The 24,622-nt window shown below is 35.0% G+C and overlaps 1 protein-coding gene across 3 annotated transcripts in view; it reads left to right on the top strand.

The window, feature by feature from the left end:
- Positions 1–24,622, top strand: part of LOC133072176 (platelet glycoprotein 4) — a 56,324-nt gene that overhangs the window by 5,937 nt on the left and 25,765 nt on the right. Inside the window, exons 1-4 of one of the 3 annotated variants that reach the window (XM_061165149.1) lie at positions 2,330–2,451; positions 10,321–10,410; positions 11,725–11,933; positions 21,710–21,870. In XM_061165149.1, the coding sequence (XP_061021132.1) occupies positions 11,814–11,933; positions 21,710–21,870 (281 nt within the window). In that variant the 5' untranslated portion in view covers positions 2,330–2,451; positions 10,321–10,410; positions 11,725–11,813. Of the gene's footprint in view, positions 1–2,324; positions 2,452–10,320; positions 10,411–11,724; positions 11,934–21,709; positions 21,871–24,622 lie in introns of those variants that run through there. The other 2 variants (XM_061165150.1, XM_061165151.1) reach the window with 2 other exon arrangements.

Below are 24,622 nucleotides of genomic sequence, written 5' to 3'. Positions count from 1 at the left end.
ACAGTCAGGCCGCTGTCAAGTGCTGCACACAGTCCACCTCAGTTACTCCTTATTATGATTCTCTTCTTTAGTTTTCTCCAATTTTGATTAAGAAAGTAAGAATAAATTGTTAGTTAACTCCTAATCCTCAGTCAATATAGCTAGTGGTAGTACATCGCAAGTCACTGTAGTCTGTCTGATCCAAGTTCTAAGTGATCTTCCAGGTAAAAAGTTTGCAAAGCACTGTTCCTAAGCTGACTTACCATACTGACAGTCTGAGCTTTCATTCTGCTACCTCGGTCAGTGTTCTAGTGGACTTACAGAAGGTAAGGTATATGCTCATATAAAAATATCCCTTAAAAATACGGCATATACATAATCTTTTAAAAATGAAAACCCCAACATGCATTACTGAGAAATGGGTGCAGCAGTTTTCTGCCTTGTTGTTCAAGGTGAACGTTTTGCTCAAAATACAGACACAATTGCAGATTTTACTTGGCTCTGGGTTTCCTGTATCAGGAACTGTTGTGCACAGCATTAAACAGCTAACAGCTGCCTCTGGGAATGCAAATTTGATTCTTTGGGCTGCTATGGGAAACTGTGACATTTTCCTCTCCAAAGACAAAGAATATAGATGTCATTAGACTACTGATTAAATAGTAATCCAAATAAGTTCAGTGTCAGCTTAGGTATCAATTTTACAGGCATTTTTTCTGAAATATCTTACTCTAACAATGTTCATTTTTTATATAATTTAATTATCCTTTCAGTGCATTTAAGATAGGCTGTTTAAAATAGCATCTGAACCTCTGTGTTGGTGGGTATTTCTGAATTGTCACACTGGAGGGTATTTGTGTACCTGTGTACTTGTGTATATTTGTGAGAATTAAGGCTGAGAAGGAAATGCATCAAAGCAGCTTAAATACAACAAAATAGATACAATCAAAATAATTATTAAACTAGCCTTTATATTACCTTTTTATTAGTATAACAAAGATAAAATGTCACAGTGATAAGGGAATCATCTTTTAAAATTATCTGAAATCTTTATTCTTTTTAAAAGAAAAGAATAAATCATAATGAGATTACACAAGGCCATTTCTACTTTATCCTAATTAAGTGATATTTGGAAAAACAATCCCAGTATAACTAAAGACTTCTATAACTTATTAATTTTTAAATAAATTTGTCTATAAAAATATCCTGGAAAAAGCAAGCAATGCTCAAGGTAAAATATTGCTTTGGGCTCCTTTCCAGTTGTATTATTGCACAGCTAGCAAATGAGAACCAACACATGCCTAGAAGCAGGAGCACAAACAGCCCCGTGAGGACTGGTTTAAATATGATCTAATGAAGTAAATGTACTTCTGCCTGTTATTGTTATGCTGTTGTCTTTCAAGGCTGAGTTAGAGGCATTTATTCATCTGGTCTGTCTGACAGATAACAGGTTTAACCTGAAGAATTTTATTTTCCCTGTAGGATTCCGAGAATTTCTTTCTCAGAATGGGATTTTAACATGCGGGTCTTTTCTCCCCAAAAGTTTAAGGCCTTCTTTTTTGAAGAAACTTTAAAATAATGCCTTTCTTTTAAAGCAACTTCATTATATACTTTTACTATTTAGGATGGCTTTTAATATGAAATTTTATTTAAATATTATTTAAAATTGTCTTTTTATTTAAAGAGATCTAAGAGAAATACAACTTCTTGGTTTTCATAGAAGGATTTTGCTCTGCTAATGAAATTTCTGTAAGACTAATGGAAAATAATAGTGAAGAGCTTCCAGTTAGAACAGTAGGCTATTTCCATTTTTAAAGTCTGTCATCCCTGTTGATTGACAAAGTCCAACTGTTTTCAAAATCATTAGGCTTGACACACTTTGGATAAATGATGCATAGAAAGTACATTTTATTTAAACTTCATGAAATAGGTGTTTCAAGCAGGAAAGTGAGTCCGGTAATTCTTCCCAATCTACATTTTCCACCCTGGGGCCCGGTTTATCATCTGGAATAATGACTTATTAATATAATAAAAGAGTATATGAAAGGCTGCTCAGCAAGTTAGCTCCTTTTGTCTCTCTGGCCTCTGACTTACTTGGATGGGAAAATGGCCAAAAGAAAAAAAAAAAAAAAAAGACAGCAGAAGATCTCAGATATAGGTAATAGGTCCTCACTATAATATAAAAACAGACCCTTAAGACTTATCACACTCCTCCCACACACTCTAAGTGGGAGGTGTGGGGTTTCCTTTTTTTTTTTTTTTTCAAACTTCTTTTGGAACAAACCACTCATTAGGATCTGACTGACGTTGCCTTTCTCTCTTTTTTTTTTCTTAAAGCATATTTAAACTCACACACTTTTTATAATGAGGATTTCAGTGTAGGGTTTTCTGCAGGATACCATTTGGTCCTACTAAGAACTGACTGTTCAAATGTTGGAACATTTGATCGGAAAATACTTCTTAGTCTTTTTAAAGGTAAGTCATACTGATTTTTTTAAAATTTCTGTCTCCTAAGAGACAGGAGATGACACTACTATATACACACCCTTAAAGTTATAGAACGGCAGCAGTAAGCAGGAACTGTTTTATGAAATCATTAGGCTTTTCCTAAAAGCTAGGTTTGTGCTGTTTCCAAAGTTAACCTTACCTTTTATATTTAAGAAATATTAAAACTTTGTCCAATAATCAGTGTCATGTTGCTTCTTGATGTTTAAAACCTTATGTTTATGCATAAACAGTTTTTGTTAAAATGATGTACTATCCAATTTTGTTACTTCAGTACTTTTATTGTCTACTCAGGGTATTTATGCATGGTTTTTAATTTAAATTATGAATGAAAATCAACATAAATAAAAATCAGTTTAGTAGGATTAGTTCTTAAAAGTCACTTGGCACTCTTATGCCAACCTGCTTTCTAATATGCAATTCTTCAGTACCTATTAGTTTAGAGAGTCTTGGTTTATTTAATCTTCTATTTTTTAATGTCACAATTTTTTGGTGAACCTGACTTTGTCTACATGGTTAACAGCAGTTTATATTTTGGATATATTCCTCTTCAGCATTTTTAAAAAATTCATTCTCACTGAATTTTACTTGCTGTTGGGAATGGTAAATTATATTAATTCCAAATGATTCTGATTTATATAACTGTATAAATTATATAAAATTTGGTAATAGAATTTTTTAAAAATGGAAGTTTTTGTGTTTTTAGGAAACTTACTACCAATATCAGCAAATTATTTTCTTGAATGATAATACTAATAAATGACAAATCCTTTTGGAGAAATTAAAAGTTATAAATTATACTAAGTGAAAACAGCATACATAACTGTAAATGGCATAAATTCTCTAAAGTAAATTTCAAACAGTTTCTAGAATTGTCAAGTAACATATTGAAAAATGTTTTTAAAATCTTCGCATGTACTCTTCAGTTCTTTAGTGTGTAGTTTTAAATTAATTTAAAAAAGCGCTCTTAATATTCAATCAAAAAATAACCAACATAATATTTTTCAAAAATTTTGTTATAGACAGTCCAGTGGTCCACTGGATTTCATGGGAGAAAAAAAATATAAAGAAATTTTTTTCATTTACCAGAATCATTAGAAGACCAGAATAATAAATTCAATACACAAACATCAGATAGAAGTTAAACTGAGAGGAATAAAACTATAATTAGAGAGGTACTGGACAGAATGCACTGAAAATTTTGGAATTTATCTTGGGAGTTATAGTTGCTACACTATAGGCAAAACATCTTGTGGATCTTTTCTTCCTGAAAGAATTGATTCTGTAACTATTTTCTGATTTAATCACAAGGTATTTTTTAATTCAGTGGCCCAAGTCATGGCTGAAAGTTTTGAGAAATTATTCTATCCTAGGAGTTGATTTTTCATTTGCATAATATTCTAAACCCCTGTATACCTAAGAATAAGCCATCTCATCAGATTTTATTGTAAACTAAGAGTTTTGGAAATGATCATTTATTATTTATGAAAAAGACGTATTTAGTAGAATTTTTAAAAATACCTGGCCAATTCACAATAATATTTTACTGTTATGTTACAGTTCAATATATTTCATAATATGTCAAATAACATAAAAGTGCTATGACAGAAATTTTGTTCATTCTCACTGAATTTTACTTGACACTTATAATTATATATGATATATATATATACCCATTTTAGAGAAAACTGAGCCACAGAGAAACTATAATGTTAGCCTGTGAAGCAAACCTAAATTACTTGAATTCAAAGCCCAGAATAATAACTATTGAAAATATTATAGTATCTTCCTGTTCACAGGAAGAGCTGGGTTGGGGAAAAAGAAACACTAGCATTTCTATCAGGATTCAAAAATCAAGAATGGTTCTAGATAATTCTATTTAAACTGATAAGACTCTAAAAGAATCATTTCAAATCTATAGTAATCTCTATAATCAAGTACTCTAAAACTTACTCCAAAAGACTGCTGTGTTTCTAGAAGAACACTTAATGTGATAATGAAGTCAATGTAATTATTATTTTAATTATTTTAATATTTCCACAAAAATAAAAGTTGTTATATTTGCAAGGCATAATTTAGTGAAGTGTATTATATTATAGATATCTATACATTTTCTATTATATATATTTACCTCCATATATTCTGATCAGATGGAAATGCCCATATACATTAAAAAGATTATGATAACTTCAATAAGAGAAGATGATGAAGATTTCTGAACCTAGTTATTTAAACGTTTTCCACAGAGCCCAAATGAGATGTGACTAGAAGGGGAAAGGACCACAGTTCCTGCCCATTTTGATCAGAATAGCTATTCTTTTAACTACCTTCATATGTTGGGATTGCATGTAAAATAGGTACTAATCTAATGACCTTCTGTATTCACTTGATGAAACACAGCCAGATTTAAATAACTGATTTAACCAGTTTGATATGAATCTGCATCTTACTCATGTCTAGGGAATCATGGCTTTGAAAACACACCTAGATATTGTGTAAAGTAAGAGTGTGAAAAGGAACTTAATTTGGAAAGCTAATTTTCATATTCAACCTGTCATTGAATTAATCGCCCCCAAACTCCAAACCTGGGTTTTGTGGGCAAATACTGTATTGGGTGAGGAAAAGACTGTGTATTAAAAGAATTAGTTGTTTGTCTAGTACAAAACAGAGATGTTGTGATCTGGTTTCCTATTCTGAGGAAAAGCAGAAGGAAGGCTTATGGATAGAATAGGAAATTTGAGAAATTTACTCATGAGCTAGAAAATGTCATCCAGGTCCTGGCATTCATTCATAGCGCAAGTATGTAATACGAAACTGTTTTAAAAGTTTCACAGTTCACATCCCAGGAAACCATACCTCTTGGCCATGCCTTTTTCTGGGCGGAGTTTCCAAGGAAACACAGCTCTATACACACATGAAAATAATCACAAATTCTCTGGGAAGTTTCTCTATTATTCTGACCTACTTATGGGGACACTTCTTAAGCTCAGTCTCAGTTCCTATCACCAGGTTTCCAACATAATGGAAAGGCATAACACTCGTAAGTTCATCTAGAAACACACTGTTGACTTGACAGCAAGAAAATAAACAGCCCACACACAGTTACGTTCACAAACTCTACAAAAAGAGTAGGATTTATGGTCTGTGAACTGACAGGACACAGCAGATCTCCACACAGATTCAAGAAAATTATGGGATTAGTGGGATCTTACAGTGTCTTTATTTTCTTGTCCTTCTTCTTATAAATCTCAAAAATAAGTTTTCTTCCCTGTATATGTGAATTTTTTGTTTTCTAAATTGAAGTACTTTAAGCAAGCAGTAAATTATTATTTCTAATGAAGAAATAAGGGTAAAGAATAAAATTTAACCTAAAATTAGCAAATAAAATAAATTTTATTATGAAAGAATCTGTATGACTAAGAAAACCAAGTGTGCAAAACGCAAATTTTATATGCTCTAAATAGCTACATTTGAGAGAATAGTGGGGACAGCTCCACTTTATAAAGCTGTTATTGGGTACAGCGTGCTGAGTAACCTGAACTTTTCTATGTACTCAGTGCATGTCCTATTTAATTCGTTGGTTCCTCCTTTGCTTCAGGTGAATAAAACTACAGTGGCATGTGTGTTCGGTCGCTAAGTCCTGTCTGACTCTTTGCAACAACCCCATGTACTGTAGCCCGCTAGGCTCCTCTGTCCAATGGGATTTCTCAGGCAAGAATATTGGAGTGGGTTGCCATTTCCTTCTCCATGGGATCTTCATGATCCAGGGATTAAATCCACACCTCTTGCATTGGCAGGCAGATTCTTTACTACTGAGCCTCCTGGGGAAGCATAAATTACAGCTGACCCTTGGACAAAACAGGTTTGAACTTTGTCAGTTCACTTTTATGCAGTATCTTTTCAATAAATACTGCAGTACAACCTGATTCAATAGATACAGTTGGCTGGATACCACAGGTAAGCTGACAGTATAGTTATATGTGGATTTTCCACTGCCTACATTGTCTATAACCCCTCTGCATTATTCAAGGGTCAACTTGTATTTGTAATTTTGTAGTATGAAGCATAAGCTTACATGTATGATTATAACAACAATACTTACTCATGGTGACAAGGCACTGAAGCATGATAAATGAACAAAAATAAGTAATTCCCCCATATTCTTGGGGGGAACTATTTCCCCCAAGACCCTCAGCGGGTGCCTGAACCTAGGGATAGCACCAAACCCTAAGTAGTCCCCCCTTCATCCAAGATTTTACTTTCTATAGGTTCAGTTAGCTTCACTTGACCACTTTTGACCGGGATAAGTGAAACCATGGAAAGCAAAGCCATTGATAAAGAAGGATTACATTTATATAAAATATCTTGCCTATTTTTAGAGGAAAAAAAACTTGCATCAAGATAACAAAATAAGCTGGCCAATTGAAACTTTGAAAAAAGTTCATAAAGTCAATCTCTTTCTGTCAAAAGTATCAGTACATGTATGCAGGAATGTGAATCGCACTACTATCTTTGCTTAGACATCATCCAGACCAGTGTTAGACTAGTAACAGTCTAAGCATGCAATTTAGCAGAATAAATTATTGACACTTCTGTTTTCTGATGAACTTGATTCAACAGCACTGGGCTGTGTGCACTATCTCACTTCAGTTTTAAGTTCAAAGCAGACAGAGTCTAGGCAGTACCCAGGTCTGCCCGTAACTAGACATCTCTGGGCGCAGGGTCCCTGAATGGCATAATAATGAGCTTTCATGTTTAGAGAAGAAGGCACAGAAGAACACATTGGGTCATCCAGCAGATTTTTTGGGACGTTTTGCCCCTTGGGACTCTTCACTATCATCCACGGGACTGCCTGAATAAAGGATAATGATTCTGGGAAAGGTCAGACAGATTCTCAACTAGGTGATGGCACAGAATCTGTGAACAGACAAATAATACACACTTATATCCATTTCAGAAATATAAGATTTGTAATTTTAAAATCATTTTATATTCCATCTGACAGAACTGCAAAGGACATTAATATTGAATGTGGCATTTATATAGAAAATATCTTTTCAAAAGAGATGATTTGAGTTGTATTCCTGATGTTACATAAACGAAACTAGAATTTGACCCTCGAGATTTCCTGCCATGAATTTTTAATGAATTGCAATCCACAGGTTTCTATAGAGATGCTCCTCAAGCATCCTAAACATGGGACAAGATAGTGCTAGGTGGGACACAGGAGACCAAGTTAGGAATCAGGGTTTCAGTGAACCCACAAATGCTGTAATCTAAGTCACTTGGCTTGGTCTTCCATGTAAGGATTTGAGTGAAGAACCAGTTTAGCTGTTTAAATGGAAAAATGGGGATCTCATCTTATAATCTTACTTTACACTAAAAGAAATTGAGGAACAGAGCAATTAAATAGCTTGCCCATGGTCATCTGGCATAGAGTGGCCAGTCACACTTTGGTTTCATCTCGGGTCTCCCACCCTCAATTACAGCAGTTTGGATCCCTGTATTTTGATTTCTACCTCAAATACAACTTACAGATAAGCATTGGGGAATGGTCTATAAGATGGGCATTCAATAAAATAGTACTTGATAAGTTCTCCTGAATATGATCACTTACAGTACAGCACACTCAAATGATATTCACAAGTAGAAAAGAGATTCTACTTGTGAATATCTAGTAATTATTATCAAGTTTAAATAATTTATTCCACTGTATTATGACAATCCTACCCAAAGCCACAGAAGGGAGCATGTTAATTCTTCATCCTCTGTATAAAATTGTTTCAGTCATGACCAATGTGACCCTATGGACTGTGGCCCGCCAGGCTTCTCTGTCCATGGAATTCTCCAGTCTAGAATACTGGAGTGGGTGGCCATTCCCTTTTCCAGGAGACCTTCCTGACCCAGGGATCGAACCTGTGTCTCTTGCATCTCCTGCACTGGCAGGCGGGTTCTACCCCAAGCAATTAAAAAGGGAAGGAAAGCTATGCCAAACTTAGTGTACTGAAAAGCAGAGGCATCACTTTTCCTACAAAGGTCCGTATAGCCAAAGCTATGGTTTTTACAGCGGTCATGTACAGATGTGAGGGTTGGACCATAAACAAGGCTTAATGCCAACAAATTGATGCTTTCAAACTGGGGTGCTAGAGAAGACTCTTGAGAGTCCCTTGGACTACAAGGAGATCAAACCAGTCAACCCCAAAGGAAATCAACCCTGAATATTCATTGGAAGGACAGGTTGAAGGTCCAAAACTTTGGCCTCCTGATGTGAAGAGCCAACTCATTGGAAAAGACCTGATGCTATGAAAGACTGAAAGCAATTGGAGAAAGGGGTAGCAGAGGTTGAGATAGTTCGACAGCATCATGGATTCAGTGCATGTGAATCTGAGCAAACTCCAGGAGATAGTGGAGGACAGAGGAGCCTGGCATGCTGCAGTCCATGGGTTGCTAAGAGTCACTAATGACTTAGCAACTAAACAACTCAACTTGCTCAGAGACATAAAATTCCACAGGAAAAATAAATCACTTGTTTAGGCTTGTGTGTTTTGTTTACATTGGGAAAAAACATGTGACATTAATGACTATTCAAGCTTCTTAGCCACCAGGACCTCAGTGTGAATCAGTTTGTTCACCCTGATTTACAGTGGATCATCCTAGGTATTTAGTATAATTGAATGGAAATCCTGAAGAATGAAAAAAGTTTGTAAGATTTGCCTTTTTCCATTTTGAGGGAAAGTCTTATTCCTTTATTTTCTTAACACTATTCTTAACATTTCCTTAGCTAAGCAATTAACACTTTTAAAAAATTAAATGCTTACTCAAGTGGGGAGAAATACTAATAAAACTAAAACCATCAGAATGGTACTGCAACCACAACCAAGCTATGAGGAAAAATCTGAAACCATAACGAAGTATGATTTTTACTATTATCCTTACAAGACTGACAAAAATACCGTGTGTCCCTCCAACCTGTTGCAATTTTTGCTTTCCTTGGGCAAGGGCATTCTGAAGTAGGGAATATTTGTTTACAAGCTACAAAGCACAATCTGTTTATCAATGTCAGGTCAACCCTAGTATAGATTTCTTACTGAAATCAAAACTGCTCGAATAGTATGTTTTAGGTATTTGAATAATAAAGTCTTGTTACAATAGGATCTACTTATTACGCTAAGAATTTTCTTCCAAAGATAAGACTGAGTGAAATACATATTGACACAATCTAATTGATTTTAACAGAATTGTTATGAATCAGTTTATTATTGTTGTTTAGGCTCTAAGTCATGTCTGATTCTTTTGTGACCTCATGTACTATAGCCCACTAGGCTCCTCTGTCCATGGGATTTCCCAGACAAAATGACTGGAGTGGATTGCCATTTGCTTCTCCAGGGGATCTTCTCAACCCAGGGATCCAACCCACATCTCCTGTATTGGCAGCCAGATTCTTTACCACTGAGTCACCAGGGAAGCCCTATGAATCAGCTCCCTACAGCAAAAGGAAAACTATTGCTCTTAAATATGTTAAAATATACATATTTGAGGCTAGTAAGAAAGCAATACCTATTACAGAATCTAGATATACTCTACCTTACATATTTTCTTCAAGTTCTGTTCACCTTTAGATGATATAAAAATCAGTTATTAAAAAGAAAATATTCTGTAAAATATTTTGACGTTTTCAACACAGTTGATACAAAAGAATTCAAGCATGAACTCAATATCCATGAAAAAGGAATTTTCTTTTAACAGTGATTATAATTTTGGTGGTATTAGAGAGTAGTGTAGTGTTAATTTTCTGACAATGTATTTCCCTAATTTACTCGTGGTTTTTTGTTTTAATAGATAGGTTACCACTGATTAGAAGAACTGACTCCTTCTAAGACTCATCAGATCATTTCCTGTAAAAACTATATCTTTCTAATTGTGAAAAAGGTAAAGAAAACATCTGTTACCATTCTTGTTTAGCATTTAGATGGAATAGACCCATCAACCCACATTCAATCTGCAGGAGAACATCAGGTTCAGCTCAGTTCAGTCACTCAGTTGTGCCCAGCTCTTTGTGATCCCATGAACACCAGGCGTCCCTGTCCATCACCAACTCCTGGAGTCCACCCAAACTCATGTCCATTCAATCAGTGATACCATCCAACCATGTCATCCTCTGTCATCCCCTTCTCCTCCCGCCCTCAATCTTTCCCAGCATCAGGGTCTTTTCCAATGAGTCAGCTCTTCACATTAGGTGGCCAAAGTATTGGAGTTTCAGTTTCAGAATCAGTCCTTCCAATGAACACCCAGGACTGATCTCCTTTAGGATGGACTGGTTGGATCTCCTTGCAGTCCAAGGGACTCTCAAGAATCTTCTCCAACACCACAGTTCAAAAGCATCAATTCTGTCTCTGCTTTTTAATATGCTGTCTAGGTTGGTCATAACTTTCCTTCCAAGAAGTAAGGATCTTTTAATTTCATGGCTGCAGTCACCATCCGCAGTGATTTTGGAGCTCAAAAAATAAAGTCAGCCACTCTTTCCACTGTTTCCCTATCTATTTGCCATGAAGTGATGAGACCGGATGCCATGATCTTAGTTTTCTGAATGTTGAGCTTTAAGCCAACTTTTTCACTCTCCTCTTTCATCATCAAAAGGCTCTTTAGTTCTTTTCATTTTCTGCCATAAGGGTGGTGTCATCCGCATATCTGAGGTTATTGGTATTTCTCCTAGCAATCTTGATTCCAGTTTGTGCTTCTTCCAGCCCTGCGTTTCTCATGATGTACTCTGCATAGAAGTTAAATAAGCAGGATGACAATATACAGCCTTGACGTACTCCTTTTCCATTTTGGAACCAGTCTGTTGTCCCCCAGGTAGTATTGCGCAAATGGCTGTGCTTAGGTGGAAAAGCCACATAGAGGGCAAAAATGTCCATAAGTGTCCCCGGCTGACAGAAGGTAGGCAGAGGGCAAGAGTACGTAAACATACTCTCCATAGATAAGATTTCAGTATGTTAATCATCCACAGGGAAAAAAAAAATTTAAAGAGAATTTTGAGGAAATGCTCTATGTGATGATATTTATTTCTACCACTGGTAGGTAGGTCACATTAAAAAAAAATTACAAGACCTAGAAAGTTTTATTAAAAAAATAATCTGTCTATAACTGGCAAGATGATTTGTTTCAGTTGCATGTTTTCCTTGTACTTTGATCTTTTTGTACTGATATTTATGCTTCTGTTTTATGATCTCCTCCTAATGATAGAACCAGACCTCTTGGCAACCACCTTCATCAGACCCGGGAGTTTGAAGGAAGCAGGTGCTGCAGTTCAGTGTTTTCCTTGAACAAGAAACATGGGCTGCAGTCGAAACTGTGGGCTCATTGCCGGTGCGGTCATTGGTGCAGTCCTGGCTGTGTTCGGGGGGATTCTAATGCCAGTTGGAGACATGCTTATTCAGAAGACAATTAAAAAGGTACAAGTGGTATCAAGAACATTTCTTTTCATCCTGATTCAGTCTATCTTGACTTATTTTTGGCTTAGGGTTCCTGTTTTATATTTCATTATAACTGGCAATTATGTGTCTAACACAAAGGTGATTTTGAACAACTGAAACTCTACATGATAGAGAAATAATCAAAGTATGATGTGTAGTCTATATGAATGCACTGTCATCTTAAGTCTAAATATTTAATTTCTGATAAAAACTATTCTAAGTATGCAGGTAAGTAGAAATAATTCCATTTAATTATGTAAAAAGGGTATGCTGATAGGCTTTTCATATGCTTTTGAATGAGAAATGAGTGTTATTTTGTGAGGGTACATTTATAAAAGTGTTGCACTTTGGTTACAGCTGATTAAAGTAAAATCATATATAACTTAAAACTATGTTTAATAAGTATAACTTAAAATTGTGTTTAATATTGATTTAGGAATATTTGGTAAAATTGGTAAAATTTATTTTTGTTTGGTAAACTGTTCTATATGTGTGTAATATTAATAATATATGATTTTTATAAACATTTCCTACTAATGAAGGTTGATAAGGGACTTTTAGAAAATACTTTCAGAAATGTTATGCAGAACATATCCCAGTATATACATATACGTATGTGTGTGTGCATATATATATGTGTGTATACAAACAAGTTCACTATAGATTTAACTAAAAATAAAGTGACTTAATATATAGGCTTCTACAACAAACTAGAATCTGTCTCTCATCCTAGTTCCTTCTAATTCAGCTTTATACTCACCAACTTTAATTGATAAAGAAAAGAAAGACTAGAATAAGGAGAAATACATCTGCTGAAGTCCTAAACCAGGGATAGCAAATTCAAATGACTTCAGGGTTTGGAGACAAGCCTTAAAGAAAAGCTACCAAGAACAATATAAAAACAAGACAACGACTACTGTGAAGTTAAAAGTGTGTGCCCTGCTCAGAGGCATGTATGTTTATTTTTAAAATATAATGCTGGCCAAATAAACATATCTGAGTGCTAGCCTCAGCTGTCATCCTGGTTCAGATGCCAGTGGTCTACACGGCAGTAAGCAGAATGCAGAGAGGAGATCAACAAGAACTGAATCATAAATGGGCTAGACTACCAACTCATACTGGAGTTTCTGTTTCTGTCAAGACCTTTATCTGTCTCATCCATTCACCCATGTTTGACATCCTACTCTTACTAGGAGTAAATAATTACAATTATTTTTCACTAAAGCACTGCCTGACTTAATATGAAGATTTAATTTCAAATCTAGTTACCCAGGACAAGAAGTTACTATTTTCCAAAGCTTTTTTGGTTTTTTGTTCAGCTAAATGCTTAGTCTGTAAATTAAAATTTTTTTCTGGTTTTACTATTATAGCTATTGTCTTAGTACAACAGACTATGAAATAGGACATTTTTGGTACAGTTTCTATACTTGTATGCTATATTTGCTTAATAATCACACAAGCGTTTCTATCTTTTCTCTTGCTAACTGACAGCAAAAATTTTAACCTCATGCATTTAACTGGAAATATTATACATTAAATACCATCTCCTTCCTTGGAATTTCCCACTTTTCTTGATATTATTTTAATATAGTTCAATAGAGACAGACAGGAGATGGTGAGGTGTGGAGTGTCTAACGTGTTAGAGAGAACTGCTATGGTCCTATATCCTTTCTGCTCTGTAAACTCACTTCCCTTCTGTATCTGTGGAGTGAGAACAGGATAAATTTTGACACACAGACTATAATTTTTTTTTAATCTTCAGAAGAGAAAAGCGAAAATAATCTTTCGGTGCACAGCATCTTAGACTAAGATTTTCTGTCATACTTGATAATCAGTAGAGAACAATGATCATCTATTGTTTCTTCTTCTTATTCTACAATATTATAGAGAGTCTCTGTTAGACATCATGAGAGGCACTAACATCTATTTTAATTGTTTAATATTTATCTCTAAGTTCATATGGCTAATCTTGAGGAAATAAGAGTTTTCAGACATCAAAAATTTGTATAGTGGCTAAGAGAGAATAAATATTTATCTCAAGAAATATAAATTTTAATTGGGAAAAAGCATATTGTAAAAAAAGCTACAGAGACTTGTGAAACTCTGTAATTGAATTCTAAAGCATACACTATTTAGAAAGAGAACTTTCGCAGAGTATTCAGTAACTTCAGGAAGAAGGTGAGACTTGAGTTGGATTTTGAAGTACAAAATTTTGAAAGTCCAAAGAGAGTTCCAATAAAAGTGTCAAGGAACTGCTTAATGCCATGGGAAAAAAGTCGTGGAAATGCAACTAAATACTGTGATGACAGAAGGAAAAATTTTTTTTTTTTTGAGAAAAATATTCTAAAAATGTGTCAAAATAAAGAAATAACAGCAGAGATGATTAAAAAGATAATAACATGGGGTAAAATTTAGGAAACTTTTGAGCATCAGGCAGAAGACTATTTAATGACATGACAGGCAATAGCAGTGTATATTTACCTGTAGTTGTTAGATATAACAAAATCTGCATTTAGAGACTGGTATCAAATATACTGTATACTAGTAAGTTATATGCCACACATACTAATATATTATATTATATACTAAATAAATAAAGCATTTTTTAGTCCTACTAAGAGCTTCATATATACTAATTCATTTAATCTTCACAAATATCGATGAGAAGGTACTACCATCACAAGACCTTAAATCAACCTGACAACTCACCTAGCCAAAAGGAATAGGAGTTAGTTTCTAAACCGAGGCAATCTGAAGGCAGAGATGAGATGATTTATACATTTTGCACTCTCTAAGTCTACAGCAGAAAGCGTTGGAAAGTGAGGAGACCAAATACAGGAAATGTTATGTAGGACATGACCACTTTCAAGGAGAATTTAACACTCACTTTTAAACAGATCTTTGCACAGTTTGCACATAACAAAAGGCTCTCTGGTCTAGTGTGATGGAGTATGTAGAACTGATGGGTGATGGAATGCAATGGATAGAAGAACTAACTAAATAGGGGGAGAGAGGAGTAAAAATTTCACACTACAAGATGTCCAGTTTGTTCTTGACAGAAACATATATACCTTGGAAGAGTAAAGCACAGAGGTTTTATATGTGATTGAAAAGAACATCAGTGATATTTCAAAGGGAAGGTTCAGAGATTTGTTCATTATTATAGAGAATACAGATAAAACCAAACAATAGATATGTTTAAGGAGAGTTTTAGTATAGAGACAAAAGAGCAGAGAAATTACTACGGGATTTGTGCATTCAGAGGTAAGTAGGAAGACAACAGAAAACAGAAAAATTATTTTATATGAAGCAATGAAAAACATACACTGTAATTTTTTTAGAAGTTATTATGAAGCCAATTTTTAGGGAAAAAGTAAAATTATCTCAGGCAGATGAAAATTAAGGAAATAGTTAGAACACAGTCACTAATAACTTTAAAATTGTATTTTCAGTAGTGCCGAGTAATAAAGTGGGATAAAATAAAGAAACAGAATGCTTTCCCTTCTTATTTCTGAAATGAGGGTTACCTGCAATCTTTGGGTCACGCTGTAACCCAGCTCAATATTCACAGACTAAGACATCATCTCTAAGACATCACTTCCCAGCCTTTTGGTTAAGATCAAGTGGCTCAGATGATAAAGCATCTGCCTGCAATGCAGGAGACTTGGGTTCAATCCCTGAGTCAGGAAGATCCCCTGGAGAAGGAAATGGCAACCCATTCCAGTACTCTTGCCTGGAAAATCCCATGGTCAGAGGAGCTTGATAGGTTACAGGCCATGGGTTGCAAAGAGTCAGACACGACTAAACGACTTCACTTTCATTTTTCAAGACATCATCAGAAGCCCTTCAATGGTCAGGAGCTGTGTAGTATATTTAAGACAGCCTGCTTTTGCTCTCAGATTTTCATATAGCTGTGTTGACCTTGCTTATTTTAATTATGTAAAGATGTTGGGACTTTTTCTTTATTTAAATAAAACTGTTTCTTTTAAATTTAGTTTACAAAATTATTTTAAATATGAGGTTAGCACATGTATCTGTTTGGCATACATATAGAGGTCAAATCTTTGAATTATGTGTAAGCACAGACAGCCAAGTGTCTCGCCCCTGCCTCAAGAGCACTTAGGTTAATACTGCTATTTTACAAATATTTATATATATATATATATATATATGTTGTACTACCAGTCAGTTTATCTCTACAATTAAAACTCATTGCATGTAACTTGCATTATTTAATGGACTAACAGCAAGTTGGCAAAGTTATTACCTATATATAAGCACCATAAAAAAATTAAAGTGCTTAATTTAAAAAGATAAGAAAACCATCTTATCTTGTTCTCTAGAGTTGGAACTCTGATACTTTCTGGTTCTCAAAGATGACACCTGATACCAGTATCTGAAATGGCATAAAACAGTCGATACATTTTACCATTATATTTCTTTACTCACTATTTCCAAAGGAAATTTTGTAGGGTTTTTATGCATTATAGGTAATTATGCATTATGTAGGGTTTTATGCATTATAGCTGAATGCTTTTATATCAGTGTTTCAGATCATGATTCCTAGTAGAATTGAGTGGGACCAGCAGATTTATGCAATCTTGCTAGATAGACTAAAAGTCAATGGCATGAGCTGCCACTAATGTGGAAAGCAGAAATTATCAAAGGACTTCAGAAAAAGGTCAAAGTTCTGGCACCACTCACAAAGGATAATTTATCACCTGACACTATAAAGTATCACTTGATTAATATTGCTGAATATTATATAACAGGCAATTTTAAATAGTTTGAATTCACCTATGATATTAACCATGGAATATCAAGATATCTTTTTCAGTTAAAAGACTAATGTTCAATCATACCATCATTCAATTACACCATTTCCTTTCCCCATTCTTAAAAAGAATGATCTTTCTTGTAGCCAAAAAAATGCTTCCATATAAAATAAACATAAATGATTATAATTTTGACTTATAAAATGACTATAATTTCAAAGCAACAGTCAATATTTGATAGCAAACTTTATACACATATATATTAATTTCATGATGTATGCTTAGACTATTTCTAGATATGATAAAATAATATTTACCTTATTATAGTATCTAAAAGCTCAAAAAAGTGCCAGATGTATATAGGTTGTTAAAGATAGTAGAATTTGCTTAAAATTTAATAATAACATGAGAACATGAAATAATCTAAAATAAATTCTAAACTTAAATAGTAAAACATGGATTAAACATTAATCTGCAATTAACTCCAATAATAAAATCACTTAAAAGTGTTTTAAGAAACAGCAGGTCAGCATGTGTAATTTTCTTCCTCCAGCCCACTTTAATATCAACATAGTATACTTTTCATGCCAAATAAAAATTCTCCCATTTTAGGTTCTTACATAAATACTTGGAGGCTGATTTCTTGAGTTTCTGAAACATATTATATCTAATCAATTCCACCAATTGTTATTCTGAGGTTTAACTGATGACTTGATAATAACCTGAGACCAAAAGCACTTTTTGACTGTTAGCACAACTAGCACCAATATTCTTTTTTTGTTTGTTTTGTTTTGTTTTTTAATTTGATTTTTATTTATTTTCCATTTATTTTTATTAGTTGGAGGCTAATTACTTTACAATATTGTAGTGGTTTTTGCCATACACTGACATGAATCAGCCATGGATTTACATGTGTTCCCCATCCTGATCCCCCCTCCCACCTCCCTCCCCATCCCATCCCTCTGGGTCTTCCCAGTGCACCAGCCCTGAGCACTTGTCTCATGCATCCAACCTGGGCTGGTGATCTGTTTCACCCTTGATAATATACTTGTTTCAATGCTATTCTCTTAGAATATCCCACCCTCACCTTCTCCCACAGAGTCCAAAAGTCTGTTCTGTACATTTGTGTCTCTTTTTCTGTTTTGCATATAGGGTTATCGTTACCATCTTTTTAAATTCCATATGTATGCGTTAGTATACTGTATTGGTCTTTATCTGTCTGGCTTACTTCACTCTGTATAATGGGCTCCAGTTTCATCCATCTCATTAGGGCTGATTCAAATGAGTTCTTTTTAATGGCTGAGTAATATTCCATGGTGTATATGTACCACAGCTTTCTTATCCATTCGTCTGCTGATGGGCATCTAGGTTGCTTCCATGTCCTGGCTATTATAAACAAAGCTGTGATGAACATTGGGGTGCACGTGTCTCTTTCAGATCTGGTTTCCTCGGTGTGTATGCCCAGCAGTGGGATTGCTGGGTCATATGGCACCAATATTCTAATCCTCCCTTTCTCTTTCTCTAGCATGTAAACACATAGGAGAAAATGTTTTGATCATAGGAAGACTTCTTGTAACTGGTTCTAAACAGAACAAATTGGGGTAGTAAGTGAAGAAGATGAAGACTCTTTTCAGTATGTTTCTGCTTTTTTAGGGAAGTTTTGATTTCAGTGGATGGAGAATAAATATAGAAATAATTAAATAGCAGAAGCATCACAGGATTTTATATGAGTGATTGCCACATGACTGGTTCAGACAGGAATGCTATGAATGAAATAATTAATATAATTATACCATATTCCACCTATACTGACTTTCAGAAATATTAATATCATATAGTTCAACCTCATATTATATCTAATATTATTATTATCCCTGTTTTACAAATAAGGAAGCTGAGGTACAAGAAATCAAATAACCTGCCCAAGTTTAAATGGTTAGCATATGATCAAACTGGGAATCAAACTCATAGCATCTGTTTCACTGTTAACCACTTCACTCTGGGCTTCCCAGGAGGCTCAAACAGTAAAGAATCTGCCTGCAACACATGAGACCCAGGTTCGACCCCTATATCAGGAAGATCCCCTGGAGAAGGGAACAGCGACCCGCTCTTATATTCTTCCCTGGAGAATTCCATGGACAAAAGATCCTGATGGGCTACAATCCATCCAGTCACAAAGAGTCGGACATGACTGAGCAATTAACACTTTCACTTTTCACTCTAGGCTTTGAGTAAAGAAGCCATTATACTTAGTCAGGTTGGTAGTAGGGTAAGGAAATCTGCTTTATGTGATTCCATCTTTCAGTACTCTATAAGAACTTTGAGAAATGGGACAATATTATTTTCTGTATATGTATTCTATATAGTTCATTCACAGGAACATAGTTAGACTAAAGTTGCCCATCATGTGGATGAGTACTGCTTTCCCATAACAGCAATAATCAAGTGACCACAGGACTAGATAGAGGGTATAACAGTCCCAGACATCTGCCTTCAAATTAATGTAGCAAAACAGAACTTTCAAAGTAAATGGCTTTCAACTCAGCTGAAGACCATGCCACACTAGAGTCAACAAGCTGAAATCCAGGGCTAAATAGTCTGAATGCTTAAAGTCAGGGATAGATACTGATGTATGTATCAGCCAAGGGAGAGGATCTTCAATTATATTATTATTTTTTTTTTACATAGAATTTCACCTTTGTATTTCAAATTTACTGAAAGATCCACAAAATAGACCAGACAGTCCAAAGTCAATTTAAAATCAAGGCCTTTTAAATTCACAAAGAATATAAGAACTTGAACTCCTTTTTAAGAAGAGGTTATGATATATTTAGTCTTGATAAAGAGGTCTATACAAATTTATAGTACCTAGGTAGTCTTAGTATCAGAAGAAATTCATTCCTATTCTGACTGATTCAATATTTTTCTCTGTCTCTGTACAAATTGTGGTTTTATAAAAACCACACAAGATTGGCATGAAATGCCAGATTCACCATTATCTACTACCAAATTATTGTGTAACATTGAATCAGACATCTGTTTTTCTAGGACCCAATTCTACTACTAAAAAAAAAAGTGGATGGCATTACATGACCCTAACTCTAAAGCCAGAAATTCAGTGCACTCATTTCAACTCTTTGTGTTTCAACTTCTGCATTTAAAAAATTATCTCCAGATTGACAAATAAGACAAAGTAACTCATGGCCCTTAGAAGAAAGACATGATACAGTTACAATTTCTTTATATAAAATGCACAAGCAATAGAGTCAGGGAGATTTCTGTCCCACCAAGTACATTATTAAAATAAAATATGTGTTTTGAGAGGTAATGATAAACAATTGATATTATACTAGTCCTTAAGATTCTACAGTGTGAAAGGAATAATGTGCATGTGTATATGTTCATGTGTGTTCTCTTCTCATAATTTCTCTTGAAATGGGTCAATGAACATAGCGTGCAGCTTCCATGTAGATTTCAGTTTCAAAACCCTCATCCTTCACAGTAAACACCTTTGCATTTAGAATAGCCATAATACTTATCTATACATAATTTTGTCTTGATTTGGGTTTGCTATGGAATTAAGACTTTTTGGGAGTAATAAAACACTCTTCAAGGACAACTGCTTGTTAAAAGTACTAAGGTCTCACACTGCTTTAATAGTTGCCACGTACCCAGTGTAAAAGGCTTGTGACAGCGCAGGATTTTGTAATGGCATTTCAGTTGATGCCCTGTTCTCTAAGGAATTCCCTTTTTCTCTCCATTAAGCAATAAGTCAAGTGTCTTGAAGATTGCTAATTCACTTTGACTTCTACCAACTAAATGCAGAGGTGACGGGAACAAAAAATATACCAGGGTGTAAAAGAGGACTAGCCTAAGGGTCAGAGATTAGCATCTTCATTGTGATTCTGCCACTAGGCATTTGCCTCAGTGACCCTTGAGCCAGGAACCTGGTTTCTCAGAGTGTCAGCATGCTCTCCTAGAAAATGTGCTAATAATGTTCACTGTCCTTTTCTGAACCATCGTTCTATGAATTGATGCTTCCTGGTGAACTAAACAAACAGGTGAGATTGTTCTTGTGGGTTTCAGCCTTATTTTCTGTGAAATGCTTTCCTTCCTCTTCCTTTAGCAGTAAAGGGTAAGCTGGAGCTTTCCACCTGAGTATGTATTCCTTCCAAGGTAGTTAATTGGAAACACTGCCTGCCACAAAGTCACCATTGTCTCCATTAGCTACAAGAGCTCCATAGGCTTCTTGCTCAGAGAGTAAAAGCCTTGGAAGGAACCTGGGAGAGCATCTATGATAACTCCCTCACTTTACAGATAATAAAATTGACCTTAAAGGATTTGGTCACTATTCTGTCTCAGCTCGTAAACTATTAATAGATACTTAGGTATCCATACTAATAGATACCTAGGTTTCTGCAAATGTACTGAGAGGAAAGCCTCAATGATCAGGGTTTTGAATGGGAGAAATCAAAGTTGTGTTTCTCTTAACAAATGTTAACTGATTTTCCCCCAAAGTATCCAACTTCTGAAGAAAATGAGAAAACTTCTAATTCCACTAGATTTTTTCTGTTTTTCCCTTTTGCCTCTTCAGTCTAACTCATTGAGGGTACATAAGAAATTTAATATTCAACCTGATAAGAACTTTTTTGAAATGCTTTAGTTAAACTTGCTTAATAAACTCTGTTACAAATTGTTGCAATATTGAAATAGGGTCACTCTAAAGCTTGCCAGTGGTTGGCTTTACAATCACCAGACATGTTTGCAATATTACACACTGATTTTCCTTGCTGACTGAAAGAGATTGCTAACCATAATGTGTTGAAAACATTTCTGTTGCAAGCATGTGGCAGGTTGCAATGGTTTTCATGAGCAGGATACTTAAGCTTGGTCTTTCACAGGCTAACTAATTTTTAAACTCCCAACAGGTTCCCATATTGGCTACAAAAAAATAATCCAAACTTATTTTCTTTCTCATAGGAAGTTGTCCTTGAAGAAGGCACGATTGCCTTTAAAAATTGGGTTAAAACAGGCACAGATGTTTACAGACAGTTTTGGATATTTGATGTGCAGAATCCAGATGAAGTGGCAGTTAATAGCACCAAAATTAAAGTTAAGCAAAGAGGTCCTTACACGTACAGGTGAGTCCCCAAAATACGTGGCACTCTTTCCTTGAATACATGTATTTCTGAAAAAGCTTCCACTTGACAAATGTCATTGTATTGAAATGTACTTATTATTTTCTTACCATTAATATATATGGAAATATTTTGTTTCTGCCTACACAAAACCCTAATCTAATGATTTAATGATTATTAAAAAACAGGTTTTATTATTACCAGCATCAGTTAACTACCCGACATTTAACAAGTCACACATGTTTTACACTTGTGGCATATATGTTTCAAAAACTCTGAAATATGCATCTAAATAGAAAAAAATCTAACAAAATTTTTAAAATGAGTATTTTAAAATCTTAAAATTGAAAAGTATAGGTATATGAGTAGTTCTCAAAGTATGGCTCCTGGACCAGCAACATCAGTGTGACCTCGGAACTAGGCAGAAATGCAAATTCTCAGGCCCCACCTTAGATCAAGTGAATCAGAGACCCTTGGTTTGAGCCTGGCAATGAGTTTTACAAATATTCTGGGTGATTGCAGTACATAGTCAGTTTTGCTAACCACAGCATTAAACTTCTATGTAAGTAAAATACCTGCTTAGGATTTCTATTCAAACGTTTTCCAGGTCTTAAGAGTGTATTTATGCAGTAGTTTCATTCTTATATTTTCTCCAGTACTAAGACTGAATAAAAAATACCTTTATCTACACGCCTTAACAGTTTAACACATTTTGAATAGAATCTAAGATCCATCAGATGTAGGGGGAAATAATTAGCCAGAACGTTTCATTTTGTAAATTTAAAAATCAAAGTGACACCAGGCAAGTGAAATGGTTTGTCCACGATGACAAAATCCTGGAAACTGGGTAACTCCTAGATATTTGTGTACATTTTCCCCCTATCAAAATTATAGATTGAAGTGCTAAAAACACTAACCTTAGCCAAGTATTAGGACATTTATAGAGCCCATATGGGAACAGAATTAAGTCCTGTTGTATCACTTATTATATAAATGTTTATTTTTCAAGGATAATTACAACTAGTTATAGACAATAATCAAGTATTATCACAAAACTTCATATTTGTAAAGATTTCTAATTCATAGTTTTACGTAGTCTATAATTATGTAATTTCTTTCCTCTCCATGCATTAATTTATTTCTATATCAGCAACTCATGCTCAAATATAATGAAGTAACAATAGTTGGGGGGGGGGTGATGCCTGCTGCTGTAACATAATATATAAGCTGTAGAGCACCATGGTACTATTCCATCCTAGTAATTATCCCCATCTCCTGTCTTCAGACATATGTCTATGACTATCCACAACTCGGTCAAAGAAATCTTGGTTTTCATTGTTACAGAAAAAAATCTTACTTTTAGAAATAGTAAAAAAAATTTTTTTCCAGTCTTATACTTCTTATATCACTATCAAAAGCCTGATATAAGATATCTGAATATCTTATTCCAAAAAACGTGTACTCTGAAAATCTAGAACTCACGTATGACCTAATATAATCTAAGTATAACTGATTAAACTTCTGTCATAGCTCAGTTGTTAAAGAATGACAACTGCAGTGCCAGAGTCCGCCTGCAGTGCAGGAGACCTGGGTTCAATCCCTGAGTTGGGAAGATCCCCTGGAAAAGGAAATGGCAACTCACTCTAGTATTCTTGCCTGGGAAATCCCATGGACAGAGGAGCCTGGCGGGCTACAGTCCATGAGGTCTTAAGAGCTGGACATGACTTAGCAACTAAACCACCAAACCATAACTGATTAAAAATCATACCCTGAGAGAACTGAATACATGTGATAAGAGAAAATAGGTGATATTTGAGATCTATCTCATCAAAGGTTTTGCTTAATTTTTTTTGCTTGTTTGGCAGGGCGGTGGTGGTGGGGGGGGGGGGGTGTATGTTTTTACCTTTAAGGGTGAGTGAAGTCGCTCAGTCGTGTCCGACTCTTTGTGACCCCATGGACTGTAGCCTACCAGGCTCCTCTATCCATGGGATTTTCCAGGCAAGAATACTAGAGTGGGTTGCCATTTCCTTCTCCAGGGGATCTTCCCAACCCAGGAATCGAACCCCGGTCTCCCGCATTGCAGGTAGATGCTTTACCCTCTGAGCCATCAGGGAGATCCTTCTTTTAAGGGTATTCATTGTGGAATGTAAAAACAAACATAATATAGAATCCTGAGTCCCAGTCCTGCTCTGATAGGTGATAAGATACATATCTTATTTTTGGAGGCTAAAACCTTCATTCTCTAAGGGATAAAAATGGAGTGGATTAGATATAATTCATTTACTTGGAGAAGCAATGAGGTGGGGGTTGGAGAAGTTGGATTTTCAGCTAAAGTGTGTAAACAAACTCAAATTTATATAACAATTCTAAAGGAATCTCAAGATGTCTTATGATGTTGACAAAGGAATCCTTACTGTCTACCTAGATGCCTTAAACAATGGGAAAACAATGGTTACCTTTCAGAAAAAGTAAATAGTTTGAGAGTCTTCCATGTGTTGAGGTGAATTTACTTCCTATCAATTACACCCTGAATTCAGTTGAAATTGGAAGTGAAGGAGGATGTCCCTCCTCAACAGAACCACACGGGCTTATTTGCCTTTTAGCTGCTGAAGTGAGCTTGATGAAACTTTGACAGGATGTGATATGGGTTAGAGCATGAAACTTCCTGGATTGAGATGTTAATTATGTATACCATCTCTATGAAGACCTGGTGACTCCTTCAGAATATTCTCAGATCGAACATAAATTTTTAAAT

The sequence above is a fragment of the Dama dama genome, chromosome 18 (assembly GCF_033118175.1).
Source record: "Dama dama isolate Ldn47 chromosome 18, ASM3311817v1, whole genome shotgun sequence".
Taxonomy (NCBI): domain Eukaryota; kingdom Metazoa; phylum Chordata; class Mammalia; order Artiodactyla; family Cervidae; genus Dama; species Dama dama.
This window is presented reverse-complemented; position numbering and strand designations above follow the sequence as displayed.